Consider the following 19,464-nt stretch of genomic DNA (forward strand, 5'->3'; position numbering starts at 1 on the left):
GGGGCCATCTGGCAGCCAGCTGATGCCCCCTCCAGTCATCTCTGCTTCCACTGAGGAGGGTGAGCAGGGGAGGGTCTGCAGCAGGGTTCAGACCTGATTCTGAGGGCAAGTCAGGAAGGCAAATCACAGAAAAGAACGTGAACAGCATCTGAGTGTGAGCTGCCACTAGTGACCTCTGAAAATCACATGTGGCTGTCCTGAGCACTAGAAAATGGATTACCAAAAACCCCAAGCCTGACACCAAATTTGTTTGACAACTCTCCACAAGTACCTCAGGGTTAAAAGTAGAAATTCCTGGCCCTCTCACTAGCAATAGAAAGACACTAGTCTTTCTTATAAAATTCTGTGCTTTTCTTCCACAAGTTTAAATATAGGTGTGCTTTATCCTTTACATTCAGACTAAGAGCATCACTTCATACAGGAGGCCAGCCCTAATGAGCTGACTCTTCCTTCAATCTCTCCACAGCCCACCCATCATTCCAGGTTAGGTAGCCCCCCCTCCACCACTCAAAACCTCCTTCTGAGTACTACTACAATCCTTCCAACACTCAGTTTTCATGACCTAGACTATGAGCTCCTTGTTAGGGGGAGGAAGTCAGTGTAACTCATTTTGAATATCAATAACCCAGTACAGTGACTCGTAAGCAGTAGAGGATGGATTAAATGCTTGTTGAATGAATAAATGAAGTCTTTTTATTTTTAAGAAAGGTACAATTCTACAAGTGGCTAACAATCAAAGGAATGCATGTGGCACTTTGTTCTACAGATGATGATTTTAGAGATTTAAGAAACAGACGATAAAAATTTGAGCTAGAATTTGCAAAGGAACATAAACATGGTGTCTTTTTTTTTTTTTCTAGACCAAGGAGATGTGATTAATAATTAATCTTTTTTTAATGGCTGGGAAGAATTTCATGATTTCAAGACCTGCTGATGGTGTTACAATGAATATCGATTTGGCCCAAATGAGAGTGTTTCCAGGGTAACAGCAGTTCTCAATCATGTCAAATTACAGTAGTTATCTCACTGGGTGTCAGTTTTCATGGGAAGCTAATTGAGATTGAAAAACTATATCCTTAGGTCAAGGCTTGACTTTTCTTTGGTTTCATGTAATTTGTCAGACCATAAAGGAGAGAAGAAAAAAAAAAAAAAAAAAACAGGAGATCCTGGAAAATAATACGATGTCTAGATTCTGGAGAGAAGTCAGAGCTCATGCCGTGAGTTCTGCCCCTCGAGCCTCAAAACTGAGAGGATGGGTACGGGTACTAAGGGAGGATACCTGCGGTTCATCCGGGGTGTGCACGAGTAAAACGTGGCAAAATAGGAAGGGGGAGGCACTGGCGGCACGAAGTCATCAGGGTCTGGGACGCGTCTGTGTTCCTCCACTTCTTCCACAGGAATCTGGGATTCATCCTAATTAAACAGCATCTGTTAGTCAACAGCCTTCGCTGCAAAGGCTCGGGGAGAAAGGCCACAGATGACACGGAAAGATCTGAGGGTGGGCTCAGCAGCGTCACCGACAGGCTGCCACCTTGTATGGACTTACGATGCAGGATCTTCTGGCTGCAAAGATCTGGAGGTAGCGAAGGGCAGCTGCCACCAAGCAGACGGTGGTGGTCAGGGCATTCAAGGCACACAGGGTAAAAAGGACTTTCTGGAACCAGGAAACAATGATGCATCTGAGTATCTCAAAACTAATGACCAGAATGCAACATTAAAACTTTCAAAAATTAATAACAACACTATCCTAGGAGGCCGATACTTATGTGAAAATGCATGTAAAGGACTTACAGGGCGTTTGGCTCATGCTAGGTGCCCAACAAACGCTGGCTGTTAATAAGACTGTCACACAACAGTGTGTACTTCTTAATTTTAAACCCTTATCTTAGAAGCTTCTTGTCCCGGGTAGACACGATATTACCATATTTCTTTTTGCATCAGAATCCTGTCTGGAAACGTCTCTTCCAGGAAGGTACTGAATTTTCCTTCTAAAGTTGGTGTCCCCAGTGATAGTGAGTCCCAACCTCCATGCTCCCGCAGCCTCCCACCAGGAAACATGCTCCTTCATTGGTGGCCACAGATTCTATTTCAGGCACCGCTGGCAGAGCTGCCCTGGGGAACCAACTAGGACAACACAGGGAGCAGGCCAGCCTGAGTGTAAACAGGGCTTGTCTCCTTTAAACACATGCCTCAAAATAGCAGCAAAGCCAATCCAAAAGTTTCTGTTGCTACAGTCCTGGCTTCTTAGCGGGGCTTTCCCCAAGCAAAGTCCTGGCTCAGAAAGTTTGGGGGTGACTCAGCTACCGAAAATCCAGAAGCCAAAGAAAGAAGGCCATTTTTACAGCCTCCATAAACTCTGAGAGCTGGCAGCTTCTCTATCTTTGTTTAGAGATTCCTCTTCTCCATGAAAAATAAACCCAAAACTAAGATCTAAAGGAAGCCATCAGTGAGGGACCATCTAAAAACTAGTATCTCAGGGTTTACCAACTGATCGTGTTACTCACTGGACTAACAGACCTTAAGTCAGGACATGATTTTTATCCATTTCTCTAGTATTTTTTTCAGCTGGTTTCATTTGTTTTTCGTATCTTTGGCTTGGTATAGTTGCAGCCTATTAAACAAGAGGTAGTGTCTTGAATTTCTCCTTCATTTTTTGGCCAATACATCTCCTTAGCCTAAGCGTCTTACAACAGCAACACTCAGTAGCCCACAAGGTTCATTTAGGTCAACAAAGGAGCATCAGAACAGTGACAAATGGGCATGCACTTCAGAGGTTCTGCTAAAACTTCATCATACATGTGCAGCCACATCGTGGGATGTATGTGTGCATATGTGTATATGTAAATTTATACACATAGACACATACATGTATATGTATTTAGGCTCCTTTACCTTTTTTACTAGCTTATAATTCTGAACACAAATAAGCCATCTATTCATAACTTAAGAGGCAACAATAAATAACCTGTGGTCCCTTTTGCTCTCCATTCTGACTCTGGGTCACTGATAAGGAATCACTCATATCTGCTTTTAGCAGCATTATTTGAAGGAGGTAACAGAAGAGGGATATTTCAGGGAGCTTTGCCTTCCTTGGGGTCTCTGTGGTGTGTTTACTGGCTGGGAGTGGAATCCATTCCAGATACCTTGAGGAGAAGGTGAACAGCACTACAAGGCTGAACCGGGAAGAGTTTCAAGGCATTTTCTTTGTCTGTGCATTTGGCTGGTTGAAATTCTTCACAACAGAAGCAAATCTTGCCTTCACCTAAGTCCACCTTAAGGGGAAAAGGCAGAAGAGTAATTCAATCTTTAAGTAAAAATACACGGGCCACACCATGGAGCAGTAATATCACAGAAGGAGTTATGGCTGGGTTCAGGGTCAGGCAATATCTACAGCAGTCAGGACAGGTTAGGTATGTTGTGGTTAAGAACCAGCCCCCAAATTTCAGTGGCTTCATCAACCAAGGTTATTTCTTGACTATGCTATATGTCCACTGCAGGTCAGCAGAGGGCTCAGCTCTTCATACTGCCATGGGGTCCAAGGGTGATGGAGCATCCACTCAGATGACTGAGGATGGCTATGCTAGACACATGGACAGCACCTGATGAATCTGTACACTGGCACTTATTAAAGCAGGGTTACAGGGTAAAAGGCAAGATGCTCAGCGAAACTTGAATTCAGATAAACAGATCATTCCTTAGAGTCAGTATGTCCCAAATACTGCACAAGTTAAGTTTATAGTAAAAAAACAAAAACTATTAGCTGTTTATTTGAAATTCAAATTTAGTTGGATGCCTTTAGATTTGCTACTTCTGGTCACCCCAGCTTAAATCTTCTTCTTAGGAAATGACACTCATCGCATGAACTCAGTTTCATTTCCAAAACAAATCGTATGATCCTACTTATCCAAGAGGGGAAGGAAATTCAGTCTACTGTGTGCCTCGAATGAGCTCAGGGTCTGTGTGGTGAATAGTAGCCCTAAACCATGTAGGCTTACAGAGATCTCTTAGTTCACATCTCTTAGTTCTCATCTTAGTTCACATCTTTAATATGCTCACAGATTCTTGCACAAGTTGTGTGATATATGAAGTGATAACATCACTGATGAGTAATCTCATATGTTTTTAGTGAGATGCTTTGCAAACGTTTGGTCACTTTTCCAAGTTTCTATTGACAGGTTGGGAACATACATATCAGCTGAACTGGGCTAATAAGACCCATAATTTGGGAACAGAGTTTCATTTTTACTTACTCTGCAGCTTGAGCTGTTAAAGTTGGCTATATCATTTTGGCTAAAAAGAAAGGCCACATCTCTTTCATACTTGTTAAAATACAGAGGCAGTTTTGACTTCACTAGCTGCAAAATTTTTCAGGCATCTTTAAGAATGACTGAATGTCTACAATGTTTAATTCAGTTCAGTTGCTCAGTCATGTCCGGTGTTTTGCAACCTCATGGCCTGCAGCATGCCAGGCTTCCCTGTCTGTCACCAACTCCCAGAGCTTGCTCAAACTCATGTCCATCGAGTCGGTGATGCCATCCAACCATCTCATCCTCTGTCGTCCCCTGCTCCTCCTGCCTTCAATCTTTCCCAGCATCAGGGTATTTTCCAATGAGTCCATTCTTTGCATCAGGTGGCCAAAGTACTGGAGCTTCAGCTTCAGCATCAGTCCTTAAAATGAATATTCAGGACTGATTTCCTTTAGGATGGACTGGTTGGATCTCCTTGTAGTTCAAAGAACTCTCAAGAGTCTTCTCCAACACCACAGTTCAAAAGCATCAATTCTTCGGCGCTCAACTTTCTTTATAGTCCAACTCTCACATCCATACATGACTACTGGAAAAACCATAGCTTTGACTAGATGGACCTTTGTTGGCAAAGTGATATCTCTGCTTTTTAGTTACTTAACAGAAAACTGTTTTAGTTACTTAACAGAAAAAAAAAAAGTCTTTTTTCTGATTAAGATTCTTACTGTCTAATCCTAGTGGCAAATTTCATGGTATTTTCCAGATTAGGAGGAAACTCGTGCTGTGTGCTAAGTCACATCAGTTGTGTCTGACTCTTTGCAAGCCCACGGACTATAGCCTGTCAGGCTCCACTGCCCTTGGAATTCTTCAGGCAAGTATACTGGAGTGGGTTGCCATGCCCTCCTCCAAGATATATTCCCCACCCAGGGATAGAACCAGTTTCTCTTACATCTCCTGCGCCGGCAGGCAGGTTCTTTACCACCAGCACCACTTGGGAAGCCTAAGGAGGAAACTCATTTCCTTCTAATGCAAGTTGACGAGGAAGCCAAGGGGAGAAATTTGTACCACTGGATTACACGTTTCTTGGTTTGGGTTTGTTTTTCTTTTGGATTACCATGACATTGAATGGTTTGCCTTGGAAACGAACACAGATCATTCTGTTGTTTTTGAGATTGTATTCAAGTACTGCATTTCAGACTCTACCATGATGGCTACTCCATTTCTTCTGAGGGATTCCTGCCCGCAGTAGTAGATATAATGGTCATCTGAGTTAAATTCACCCATTCCAGTCCATTTTAGTTCGCTGATTTCTAGAATGTTGATGTTCACTCTTGCCATCTCTTGCTTGACCACTTCCAATTTGCCTTGATTCATGGACCTGACATTCCAGGTTCCTATGCAATATTGCTCTTTATAGCATCAGACCTTGCTTCTATCACCAGTCACATCCACAGCTGGGTATTCTTTTTGCTTTGGCTCCATCCCTTCATTCTTTCTGGAGTTATTTCTCCACTGATCTCCAGTAGCATATTGGGCACCTAGTGACCTGCAAACCATTCAATATCATAGTAATCCAAGTCTATGCCCCAACCAGTAACGCTGAAGAAGGTGAAGTTGAACGGTTCTATGAAGACCTACAAGACCATTTAGAACTAACACCCAAAAAAGATGTCCTTTTCATTATAGGGGACTGGACTGCAAAAATAGGAAGTCAAGAAACACCTGGAGTAACAGGCAAATTTGGCCTTGGAATACAGAATGAAGCAGGGCAAAGGCTAATAGAGTTTTGCCAAGAAAATGCACTGGTCATAGCAAACACCCTCTTCCAACAACACAAGAGAAGACTCTACACATGGACATCACCAGATGGTCAACACCAAAATCAGATTGATTATATTCTTTACAGCCAAAGATGGAGAAGCTCTATACAGTCAACAAAAACAAGACCATGAGCTGACTATGGCTCAGATCAGGAACTCCTTATTACCAAATTCAGACTTAAATTGAAGAAAGTAGGGAAAACTGCTAGACCATTCAGGTATGACCTAAATCAAATCCCTTATGATTATACAGTGGAAGTGAGAAATAGATTTAAGGGTCTAGATCTGATAGATAGAGTGCCTAATGAACTATGGAATGAGGTTCATGACACTGCACAGGAGACAGGGATCAAGATCATCCCCATGGAAAAGAAATGCAAAAAAGCAAAACGGCTGTCTGGGGAGGCCTTACAAATAGCTGTGAAAAGAAGAGAAGCGAAAAGCCAAGGAGAAATGGAAAGATATAAGCATCTGAATGCAGAGTTCCAAAGAATAGCAAGAAGAGATAAGAAAGCCTTCTTCAGTGATCAGTGCAAAGAAATAGAGGAAAACAACAGAATGGGAAAGACTAGAGATCTCTGCAAGAAAATTAGAGATACCAAAGGAACATTTCATGCAAAGATGGGCTCGATAAAGGACAGAAATGGTATGGACCTAACAGAAGCAGAAGATATTAAGAAGAGGTGGCAAGAATACACAGAACTGTACAAAAAAGATCTTCACGACCTGGATAATCACGATGGCATGATCACTCATCTAGAGCCAGACATCTTGGAATGTGAAGTCAAGCGGGCCTTAAAAAGCATCACTACAAACAAAGCTAGTGGAGGTGATGGAATTCCAGTTGAGCTATTTCAAATCCTGAAAGATGATGCTGTGAAAGTGCTGCACTCAATATGCCAGCAAATTTGGAAAACTCAGCAGTGGCCACAGGACTGGAAAAGGTCAGTTTTCATTCCAATCCCAAAGAAAGGCAATGCCAAAGAATGCTCAAACTACCACACAATTGCACTCACCTCACATGCTAGTAAAGTAATGCTCCAAATTCTCCAAGCCAGGCTTCAGGAATACGTGAACCATGAACTCCCTGATGTTCAAGCTGGTTTTAGAAAAGGCAGAGGGACCAGAGATCAAATTGCCAACATCCGCTGGATCATGGAAAAAGCAAGAGAGTTCCAGAAAAACATCTATTTCTGCTTTATTGACTATGCCAAAGGCTTTGACTCTGTGGATCCCAATAAACTGTGGAAAATTCTGAAAGAGATGGGAATACCAGACCACCTAACCTGCCTCTTGAGAAATCTGTATGTAGGTCAGGAAGCAACAGTTAGAACTGGACATGGAACAACAGACTGGTTCCAAATAGGAAAAGGAGTACGTCAAGGCTGTATATTGTCACCCTGCGTATTTAACTTACATGCAGAGTACATCATGAGAAATGCTGGACTGGAAGAAGCACAAGCTGGAATCAAGATTGCCGGGAGAAATATCAATAACCTCAGATATGCAGATGACACCACCCTTATGGCAGAAAGTGAAGAGGAACTAAAAAGCCTCTTGATGCAAGTGAAAAGAGGAGAGTGAAAAAGTTGGCTTAAAGCTCAACATTCAGAAAACGAAGATCATGGCATCCAGTCCCATCACTTCATGGGAAATAGATGGGGAAATAGTGGAAACAGTGTCAGACTTTATTTTTGGGGGCTCCAAAATCATTGCAGATGGTGATTGCAGCCATGAAATTAAAAGATGCTTACTCCTTGGAAGGAAAGTTATGACCAACCTAGATAGCATATTCAAAAGCAGAGACATTACTTTGCCAGCAAAGGTCCATCTAGTCAAGGCTATGGTTTTTCCAGTAGTTACATATGGATGTGAGGGTTGGACTGTGAAGAAGGCTGAGCGCCGAAGAATTGATGCTTTTGAACTGTGGTGTTGGAGAAGACTCTTGAGAGTCCCTTGGACTGCAAGGAGATCCAACCAGTCCATTCTGAAGGAGATCAGCCCTGGGATTTCTTTGGAAGGAATGATGCTAAAGCTGAAGCTCCAGTGCTTTGGCCACCTCATGTGAAGAGTTGACTCATTGGAAAAGACTTTGATGCTGGGAGGTATTGGCGGCAGGAGGAGAAAGGGACGACAGAGGATGAGATGGCTGGATGGCATCACTGACTCGATGGACGCGACTCTGAGTGAACTCTGGGAGTTGGTGATGGACAGGGAGGCCTGGCGTGTTGCGATTCATGGGGTCGCAAAGAGTCGGACATGACTGAGCGACTCAACTAACCTGAACTGTTTTTCTTTTGAGCTGAAATCTAAGTACACACACAAAATTTACATACACAAATCATAAGCATATCATTCAAGGAACTTTGAGCCATGGGTATACCTCTGTAACCCAAACACTTAATAACATACAGAAGATCCTATCACCAGAGAAAATCCTTCATGCCCCTTCCCCATGATCCATGCCCACACCCTCCCAAAGGCAACCACTGCTTGGATACTTTTAATATATAGATTAGCTTTGTCTCAGGAACTTCCCTGGTGGTCCAGTGGTTACGACTGCACACTTTCACGACAGGGGGTGTGGGTTCAATCCCTGGTCGGGGAACCAAATCCCCACATCCGCAAGGTGCAGCAAAGAGAGAGAAAGAGATAGCTTTGCCTCTTCTAGAACTCCATGGCTCCTAGAACACTTTTTATTCCTTGTCCTTAAATCATATTTAAAGGGACACATTACTGTATTAAACACTGATGCTGATTTTGATATAACTTTTGCCTCTGATAAAAAAATTACAACTAGAGTTACCTCCACGGACTCCATAATGTATCAGTTCATAGACACTTGATTTCTGTCTTTTTCTGGTTTATCCACAGAGATTGTTACCTCAGCAATGTCCCCACACCTAGATCCACAAGTCCACACACAAAGGCACAAAGCTGTTTGTATTTGAATTTTTCTTTCATTGTCTCACATTTTTGAAGGTACATCCTGCCATTAATATCTATAAGAGATTCTTCTTCCTTCTAAAGGAAAATTACTGTGGCCATTCACACAGGATTTCCCTCGGCAGGTGGGAACTATTCTTTCCCTTCAGGGATGGCTGACTTTCCCTTGGCCCTCTTCCACAGTTAATGATATCAGGCTAAATTCAGAAGGTAAATATTACTCCCAGTGGGCTTCCTCCTTGAAAGTCTCTGGCTGAGAACTTCCTGTTTTAATACTCACAGCATTATTCAGTATAACAAAGCAGCAGCTAATAGAGATTATTCATTCTTCTCACATCTCCATTCTGTTCATGTACACAGGACCCTCCCTCCCTAAGCAGGAACCAAACTCAGGTTTTTCAATGGGTCAGAATGCAATTTCCATTATTTATAGCTGTGTAAACCTCAAAATCTTACCTAGTTTTACCTCCCTCAGGTAACATTAGGTGTCATCTTACAAAGTATTCCCTCCTACATGAGTCCATTCTTGATGCAAGGCTTTATAATAAGAGGGAAACCAGTCCTGTGTGGGCTGTACACACACTTGCGTAATTCACACAACCCTGGGCATCCAAATATATAGAAACCTCAGCTATCTGAAACTTTTGGGGTGAGCCAGCTTGGATGGCAAAATTTTTCCAGATAAGTGAGAATTAATTCCTTTAAATAAGAGATAATATCTGAAAGTTAGTCATTATGCAAACAACGGTGAATATCTATCACCTTGCCTAGTGAATACAGGAAAGCCCTTAGGCTCTGTACAAAACGGTTCTAGGCAACCATGCATTTGTGTTCCTTGTTATTCCTGCTTCTAATCCTTCTCCTGCCTTCTTAATCCCATCTCTGCCCAGTATTTCTGAAAATCTATTCAAACTTCTCTTCCATCTCTTAAGAATCTCCCCATTCTTAAATGAAAACCATCCATCTTTCAGACTTTCTCTAAGTCTGCGAATACCTTTGACAGCAACAATCATATGTGATGACTCTTCTTGATCTGATGACATCTAACAATCCTAAAATGGACTGGTGCAACACTTTGTACCTTAACTGTGGACATAACGTGACTTTTAACTTTGCTGATTGTTCTGTTTTTGCTGTTTGCTGCCTGCATCTGTAACTGTGTGACTGGATTTGTTTCTAGCCACATGAAGGCTTTTAAGTTACAAATGTCTGCTCAAACTCCTGCCACTGCGGCAGCTTCTTCCAACTACTACTTGGGGCCCCTGGATTAGAGACCCTCAACATGAGAATATGTTGCCTCAACAATTTAGGGACGATGTACCTTTTCCTAGGCAACATAATTCTCCTAAAAGAAAAGGGGGGGAATGAGACGGGAACAGGTAGGAAGGCTAGGGGTCTCCAAATGGAGGAAATAGGCTGCAGGTGTCAGACATCGTTTCTCTCTCTCTTTAACGGCAGGAGGAAACAAACCACAAGGGTCAGACTTTTGGCTTCCCTGATAGATCAGCTGGTAAAGAATCCCCCGCCATGCAGGAGACCCCGGTTTGATTCCTGGGTTGGGAAGATCCCCTGGTGAAGGGATAGGCTACGCACCCCAGTATTCTTGGGCTTCCCTTATGGCTCAGCTGGTAAAGAATCCACCCACAAAGCAGGAGACCGGGGTTCAATCCCTGGGTTGGGAAGATCCCCTGGAGAAGGGATAGGCTACCCATTCCAGTATTCTGGCCTAGAGAATTCCATGGACTTAGTCCATGGGGTGGCAGAGTCGGACACGACTGAGCAACTTTAAATGTAAAATAGAAGATCTTCTTCTTCCTCCTATCATCCATCATTACTACAGTTCTCTACCTTAGCCACATATTAAAATTTTCTGTAAAGTTTTCCCCAAAATGCTGTACCACCTCTATCAATCAGGAAACTGCAACTTAAAGTAACAATGAGATCTGGACTCAATCCCATCAGACTGGTAAAAATCAGAGTAACATGTTGTAGGTGGAGGGTTACTGGTGGAAAAGTAAGTTAAAGCCCTTTAATTAAATATACTTATTCTCCATCTACTTCGGAAAACCATTTAGCAGTTCTTACAAAGTTAAACATACATTCACCACACAGCCCAACAATTCTACACCTGTGTGCTTACTCAAGAGAAATGAAAACAGGTCGACCAAGAAAAACTACACAAAAATGTTCACAACAACTTTGTTCATAATACCCCCAAACTGGAAACAACCCAATTATCAGGAGAACTGATAAAACAAGTTATAGTATTTTTATAGCATGAAATATTGCCCTGGTTAAAAAAAATAGAGAGCACCTCCAAGATTAATGGAAATAAAAGCAAAAATAAACAAATGGGACCTAATTACACTTAAAAGCTTTTGCATAACAAAGTAAACTATAAGCAAGGTGAAAAGACAGTCTTCAGAATGGGAAAAAATAATAGCAAGTGAAGCAACTGACAAAGAACTAATCTCAAAAATATACAAGTAGCTCCTGCAGCTCAATTCCAGGAAAATAAACAACCCAATCTAAAAATGGGCCAAAGAACTAAATAGACATTTCTCCAGAGAAGACATACAGATGGCTAACAAACACATGAAAAGATGCTCAACATCACTCATTATCAGAGAAATGCAAATCAAAACTACAGTGAGGTACCATCTCATGTCAATCAGAATGGCTGCTATCAAAGAGTCTACAAACAATAAATGCTGGAGAGGGTGTGGAGAAAAGGGAACCCTCTTACATTGTTGGTGGGAATGCAAACTAGTACAGCCACTATGGAGAACAATGTGGAGATTCCTTAAAAAACTGGAAATAGAACTGCCTTATGACCCAGCAATCCCACTGCTGGGCATACACACTGAGGAAACCAGAATTGAAAGAGACACGTGTACCCCGATGTTCATCGCAGCACTGTTTACAATAGCCAGGACATGGAAGCAACCTAGATGTCCATTGGCAGATGAATGGATAAGAAAGCTGTGGTACATATACACAATGGAGTATTACTCAGCGGTTAAAAAGAATTCATTTGAATCAGTTCTGATGAGATGGATGAAACTGGAGCCGATTATACAGAGTGAAGTAAGCCAGAAAGAAAAACACCAATACAGTATACTAACACATATATATAGAATTTAGGAAGATGGCAATGACGACCCTGTATGCAAGACAGGGAAAGAGACACAGATGTGTATAACAGCCTTTTGGACTCAGAGGGAGAGGGAGAGGGTGGGATGATTTGGGAGAATGACATTCTAACATGTATACTATCATGTGAATTGAATCGCCAGTCTATGTCTGACGCAGGATGCAGCATGCTTGGGGCTGGTGCATGGGGATGACCCAGAAAGATGTTATGGGGAGGGAGGTGGGAGGGGGGTTCATGTTTGGGAATGCATGTAAGAATTAAAGATTTTAAAATGTAAAAAACTAAAAATAAAAAAAAAAAAAAGAAAGCTGTGGTACATATACAGAATGGAATATTACTCAACCATTAAAAAAACCATTTGAATCAATTCAAATGAGGTGGATGAAACTGGAGCCGATTATACAGAGTGAAGTAAGTCAGAAAGAAAAACACCAATACAGTATACTAACACATATATATGGAGTTTAGAAAGATAGTAACGATGACCCTATATGCGAGACAGCAAAAGAGACAAAGACGTAAAGAACAGTCTTTTGGACTCTGTGGGAGAATGTGAGGGTGGGATGATTTGAGAGAATAGCATTGAAACATGTATATTATCATCTGTGAAACAGATTTCAAGTCAGGTTCAATGCATGATACAGGATGCTCGGGGCTGGTGCACTGGGATGACCCTGAGGGATGGGATGGGGAGGGAGGTGGGAGGGGGGTTCAGGATGGGGAACCCATGGCTGACTCACGTAATGTATGGCAAAAACCACTACAATATTGTACAGCAATTAGCCTCCAATTAAAATAAATAATTTTTTTAAGAAAAAGAGCAAACAACTGATAATGACCCCCAAAACATGGATGAATCTCAAAAACATCATGCTGAGATAGGTCAGACACAAAAAGGTACATACCACACGACTCCACTTGTGAGAAGTTCACGAACAGGCAAAACTAATCTACGGTGAACGAAACTGGAACAGTGGTTGCCCATGAGAAAGTTGAAATTGGCTGAAAGGAGGCAGCAAAGAACTCTCTAAAGTAATGAAAATGCTCCCTATCTTCTCTGAACAGGAGTGTATTTGTTATGATGAATATACACACTGGTCAAAACTTGATGAACTGTGCACTTGAAACCTGGTCATTTAACTGTTGGCAAATTTTATCTTAATTTTAAAAAAAGAATACAATCATCAAATGGCTGAATGAGCTATAAAAAGATGAGACAAACAGAAGAATAATCCCTGTCCTGGGAGACTAGCCCACTTAGGTCAACAGCTCCCGTGGGGATATGCAGAATGGTATTCATAGCAGCATCGCTTTTATCGGCCAAAACCCAAACCACAGCAGACAACAAGAAAACAGACAACTGAGCTGCTCAAAGGGAAAAAAAAAGATGTTAGAGCTGTACCTCATGTAATTTTAAGTCAGAAAAACAATATACAGGTAAGTGGATACAACAGATTCCATGTTTGAAAAATAAGTCATGGCAAACCTAGACAGCATATTAAAAAGCAGAGACATTACTTTGCCAACAAAGGTCCAAATAGTCAAAGCTATGATTTTTCCAGTAGTTATGTATGGATGTGAGAGCTGGACCATAAAGAAGGATAAGCGCTGAAGAACTGACGCTTTTGAACTGTGGTGTTGGAGAAGACTCTTGAGAATCCCTTGAACTGCAAGAAGATCAAACCAGTCTATCCTAAAGGAAATCAATCTTGAATATTCATTGGAAGGACCAATGCTGAAGGTGAAGCTCCAATACTTGAGCCACCTGAAGCAAAGAGCTGACTCACTGGAAAAAACCCTGATGCTGGGAACGACTGAAGGCAGGAGAAGAAGGGGATGACAGAGGACGAGATTGTTGGATGGCATCACTGAGTCAATGGACATGAGTTTGAGCAAGCTCCAGGAGATAGTGAAGGACAGGGAAGCCTGCCGTGCTGCAGTCCATGGGGTCACAAAGAGTTGGACGTGACTGAGCAACTGAACAACAAAGCCCCACCCCAGACACATCTATGCAAGGTTACATAAGCGTGAAACCATGAAAGGAAACCCCCCAGCTTATTACTGTGGATTTGGAATGACATGTGGGTGGTGAGGCAAAGAGGGACGGAAAACATCCCTTCCTCAGAACGACCCCACTCGTCAAACAGACTCCCTAGTGAAAACTAACTACAATACAGTCCTGTTGATGAATGTTTTTATTCATAAAGACACACAGAAAAAGTGTCAAATGATTAACTACAATATCCCAGGATACTGAGGTTTCAAATGATTTTTAAGTTCTATCCCACACTTTTAAGGATTGTCCAATTTTTACAATCATATAATCAGAAACAATCTCAGAGTTGGTTTTGTGGTAGTGGGAAATTTTTTTAATTAAAAATATACTTAAAAGCTTTAAAAAAAAATACTGATGTCCAGGCCCCCACTTCAGGGCAACTGAGAATATCTGGGTATAGGGCCCAAGCTTGGATATTGTTTTTAAAAAGTTCCCCAGGTGATTCTAATAGCAGTCAAGGTAGAGAACCACAGAATTTCTCAGAAAAGTCAACTGTATGGACCTTTACACCTTTGCAATTTGGCTTCTGTTTGTTCCAGAGGCCCCAGTGATCTAGCACTTGGGCTAACTTCTGACCACTGCACTCAGAATCTCCTCTCCTGGCTTCAACTCACTCCCTTTACTTATTATCGTTCAGGGCCCATCTCAAATACCGATGTCCCAGGTATCCTTTTCTCACCTTCCCAAGGGTCCAAGACTTTCTCTTTTGCATCCCCAGAACACCATGTCTCACTCTGATGGCTGCACGCAGTCTCCCTGGCTTTGCATGTGGGTGTTTATTCATTCCCTCCGCACACACTGATCAAGCACTTGCCGCAGTGACCCCACTCCCCGTGCTCTGTGATAAACTTCTAGGTCAGAAACGATGCCTGACTTTTCTTCCTGCTCTCTGCAGTCTCTAGTATGGTGTCTTGCATAGACTAGATGCTACTCTTTTGTTGAATTATCTTTCAGTGTATTAAGACTTTTCACTTCTCTGCTGTGTCCGTTCTCTTTGTCCCTCCCAATTTTCTGTGTGATTAGTGACAGGGAGATCGAGCCTTGTTTAAAATTTTTTTCTGAGAACTCTGTGTATATAAAGGAGTGTGTGAGGAGGTGCTGTTGAACACTCCCCAGAAGACGGAGAGCCAGACACTGTCCTCGGGGAGATTCCAGAACAGGAAAAGAGAGAAGACAAGTGTGTGAACACCTTTAGCCCAAAAAAGAAAAGGAGAAATGCTTCAGAGATGGACAGACAGGAATTCTGAAAGATTATCTTCTCTGGGGATCGGGGACTACCTCCTTTAAAAGACAATCATTGAAAGAGGCATTAAAAGGCCGATCCTATTTGGATGAACAGAGAAGTAAGGGACAGGGGATGGTCAGGGGAGAGGCACTGTCAGGAACAGCAAAGCAGGGCAGGAACCTAGGTGGCTTGTGGGCTGGGCTTGATGACAGTGGGAGAGAGGGACAAGGGCAAGTCATAGAGGGCCTTAAACATCAGGAAACACGGTGAGCCTGTGCTTCCAAAACTTAAGGTTATTAAGCAACAAAATGACAAAAACTTTTTAAAACTGTGAAGGGTTGTTAAGAGCAACAAGTTTTTAGTGAGTCCCCGAGGAATCTTCCCATCTGGGGAGATCATGAGCTTTCTGCACAGATTCCATCACAGCGTTGTAAGAGACACGGGGGCCTTCACTTGCATCCTGCTGGTTTTGACTGGGTGAGAATGCCACGGAAACAAGTCCCAAATAGATGAGGTTTACTATGACTCGTAAAGAGTCCACTGAGGGGATGGGGGACATGTCGTGAGACATGCTGATCTTAGTTTCCTGACCTGTGCCCCCCACATTGGGAGCATGGAGTCTTAACCACTGGATGGTCAGGGAAGCCCCAGGAGTCCACTTCTTTTGCTTTTTGCCACAGGGAGATATTTGTCACAGAAAAGTCCTCTTAAAAAGTTCAGAGATGGCCAGAAATTTTACTTCTGGGCACATACTCCAGAGAATTGACCCATTTCCATGATAGCATTGTTTACAACAGCCAAAAGGTAGAAAGAATCCTAGTCCTCCAATGGACGAAGGGTAAACACAACGTGACCTCTACATACAGTGAAATATTTATCATTCAGCCTTAAAAAGGGAGGAAATTTTGACACCTACTACAACATGCGGATGTATTGAGGGTGTTATACTAAGTGAAATAAACACTTACTAAAAGACAAATACCAGGTGATCCCACTTGCATCAGACAACCAGAGCCATCAAATCCATAGCATCATAAAGTATTAGAGTGGTTGGCAGAGGCCAGAGGGAAAAGGGAATGCAGAGTAGCAGTTTAAAATATATAGCATTAGATTTCCCTGGTGGTCAAGAACCCGCCCGCCATGCAAGGGACATGGGTTTGATCCCTAGTCTGGGAAGACTCTACATGCAGTGGGGCAACTTCGCCCATGTACCACAACAAGAGAAGCCGCCGCGATGAGAGGCCCACGCACTGCAACTAGACAGCAGCCCCCACCCTCTGCAACTGGAGAAAGCCAGTACGCAGCAATGAGACCCAGGGCAGCCATAAATAAATAAATAATTTTTAAATAAAGTAAAATGTATAATGTCAGCTTTGCAAGATGGAAAGAGTTCTGAAGATTGGCCGCACAATGAGGTGAATGTATTTAACACTAATGAATGGTTAGGATGGTATATTTTATGCTATGTATATTTTACCACAATTAAAAATTAGAAAAAAAAAATGGGATAACACAGGTTCACAACCTCTTATCTCTGATTCTGAAACCCCAAAAGCTCTGGACACCAAAAATTTTGATTACAGTCTGCTGTCTCCGAACTCCACTGAGTTGTTAAAGAATAAACAGTCTATGTGTCACACTTATCTTCTAAAAACTGGAAAAACTCTGAATGCTGAACGGCCTCCAGAAGTTTCAGATAAAGGACTGCTAACCTGAATTCTGATAATATCCATCTTTTCTCTTAAGACGAGAGCAGATAGATCCTGATTGTGGACAACTGGTCCATCTATTCACTGACTAATGATGCATTATATTGCTGTGGTTTGGGGGCTCTACTGGCTGGTCCCTGCTTTAGAAAAACTAATCGACAATCTGAGTAAAATAATTGGCAGTTAGTTCTGTATTTTGTTTTCCCACCTCCTTTTACCAACTTCAGCTCTCACTTTAGGACACTGTGTGGTCCTGTGTCCAGACACACACTGGCACCCAAGAATGCTGGGCAGGCCACGGTTGGCATAGGCACAAAGTGATGCTTCAGGACAGCTTACCAGATCACACCTGGGCACACTGGACACAAACTGAGCACCCTGGCAGCCAAGAATAAATCCGGCTAAATTCAGGAGGACACACACCACAGACAGCAGTACAAAGAGGTTCACCTGAAACAGCAAGAAAAGAGGCAGTTAGAGAAAAGGTGACGGCTAAATTCAGAGACAGATTTTTTTCTAAGTAAAAAGACTCATTCTTTCCCTAGAGAAAAAAAAGAAAAGCCAGAATCATGTTCTTAACGGGCAAACTTCCCCCCCCCCACTTTTTAGAATGCTTTAAATTGTGCTAAGGAATGCCACTGACCCTCAAGTCTTCTCAATTTCAAGTCCCTATTTTTCTTCCTCTTTGCAAATAATAGAGTCCTGACTTTTAGCTGTACAAGACATTAAGCCATGGCTATTTTCTCCTTGAGCCACTGTTATTTCTTCCAAATTTTACAGAATCACGGTAATTGGATAAATGGAGAATTCTAGAACATAAGTGGAAAGCAGGAAAATCAAGGAGTTCAGAGCCATTACCAGCCAGAAATCATAGTATATGTGTAAAAATAAAATATAGGTGAGTCTTTTTTTCAGTTCCAAACACCATTGGTACTAAAGAAAAGGCGTGCAATGATCTTCCAAGTACTCATCTCCAAACTTGAATATTACAAATACTATGCTAAGTGATTAAGAACTGACAGAAATCAATCAAGAAGCCAGTATTTACTTAGCACAGATTAGAAACTGCAAAGGATTTTTCAACCTGATTTTTCAACCCAGGGTTCAATCCCAGGGTTGGAAAGACCCCCTGGAGAAGGAAATGGCAACCCACTCTAATATTCTTGCCTGGAGAATCCCACGGACAGAGGAGCCTTGAGGGCTACAGTGCACAGGGTTGCAAAGAGCTGGACACGACTGAGTGACTAGCACTTGCACTTTTCACTTTCAATGTATCAACACTGGTTCATTAATGGTGCCAAATGTAACATACCAATGTCAGGTATCAATAATAGAGGAAACTGGGCATGGGGTATACAGGGCCACGCTGTACCAGCCATGCAATATTTCTATGCAACTGCGCTTACACAGTCGTGTCTGACTCTCTGAGGCCCCATAGACTGTAGCCTACCAGGATCCTCTTTCCATGGAATTCTCCAGGCAAGAATACTGGAATGAGCTGCGATTCCTACTCCAGGGGATCTTCCCAACCCAAGGATTGAACAGTCGTCTCCTGCATCTCCTGCACTGGCAGGTGGATTCTTTACCATTAGCATCACCTGGAAAACGCTTCTGTAAAACTAAAACTATTCTAAAATAAAAAGCATACAGATGGCTAATAAATATGTGAAAAGATGCTCAATATCACTCATCATTAGAGAAATGCAAATCAAAACCACAATGCGGTATCATCTCGCACTGGTCAGAATGGCCATCGTCATAAACTTTAAAAGTCTACAAACAGTAAATGCTGGAGAGGGTGTGAAGAAAAAGGAAACCTCTTACACTGCTGGTAGGAATGCAAACTGGTATAGCTGCTATGGAGAACAGTGTTGACATTCCTTAAAAAACTGGGAATAGAAATGCCATATGACCCAGCTTTAAAAAGCTGGCTTAAAATTCAACATCCAAAAAACTAAGATCATGGCATCCAGTCCCATCACTTCATGGCAAGTACATGCGGAAACAATGGAAACAGTGACAGACTTTATTTTCTTGGGCTCCAAAATCACTGCAAATGCTGACTGCAGCCATGAAATTAAAAGACACTTAGTTCTTGGAAGAAAAGCTATGACCAATCTAAACAGCATATTAAAAAGCAGAGACACTACTTTGCTAACAAAGGTCCATGTAGTGAAAGCTATGGTTTTTCCAATAGTCATGTATGGATGTGACAGTTGGACCATAAACAAGGATGAGCTCCAAAAAATTGATGCTTTTGAACTGTGGTGTTGGAGAAGACTCTTGAGAGTTCCTTGCACTGCAAGGAGA

At 42.2% G+C, this 19,464-nt stretch overlaps 1 protein-coding gene across 2 annotated transcripts in view; it reads right to left on the minus strand.

Annotated features, from left to right (window-relative positions):
* The window catches only part of ENTREP1 (endosomal transmembrane epsin interactor 1), a 73,026-nt gene that overhangs the window by 13,268 nt on the left and 40,294 nt on the right, over positions 1-19,464 (minus strand). The window contains exons 3-6 of one of the 2 annotated variants that reach the window (XM_069576365.1): positions 17,494-17,604; positions 3,144-3,272; positions 1,547-1,654; positions 1,280-1,413 (exon numbers count right to left, since the gene is read on the minus strand). In XM_069576365.1, coding sequence (XP_069432466.1) covers positions 1,280-1,413; positions 1,547-1,654; positions 3,144-3,272; positions 17,494-17,604 — 482 coding nt within the window. The remainder of the gene's footprint in view (positions 1-1,279; positions 1,414-1,546; positions 1,655-3,143; positions 3,273-17,493; positions 17,605-19,464) is intronic. The other variant, XM_069576366.1, reaches the window with a different exon arrangement.

This window comes from Ovis canadensis, chromosome 2, assembly GCF_042477335.2.
Source record: "Ovis canadensis isolate MfBH-ARS-UI-01 breed Bighorn chromosome 2, ARS-UI_OviCan_v2, whole genome shotgun sequence".
Lineage (NCBI taxonomy): Eukaryota > Metazoa > Chordata > Mammalia > Artiodactyla > Bovidae > Ovis > Ovis canadensis.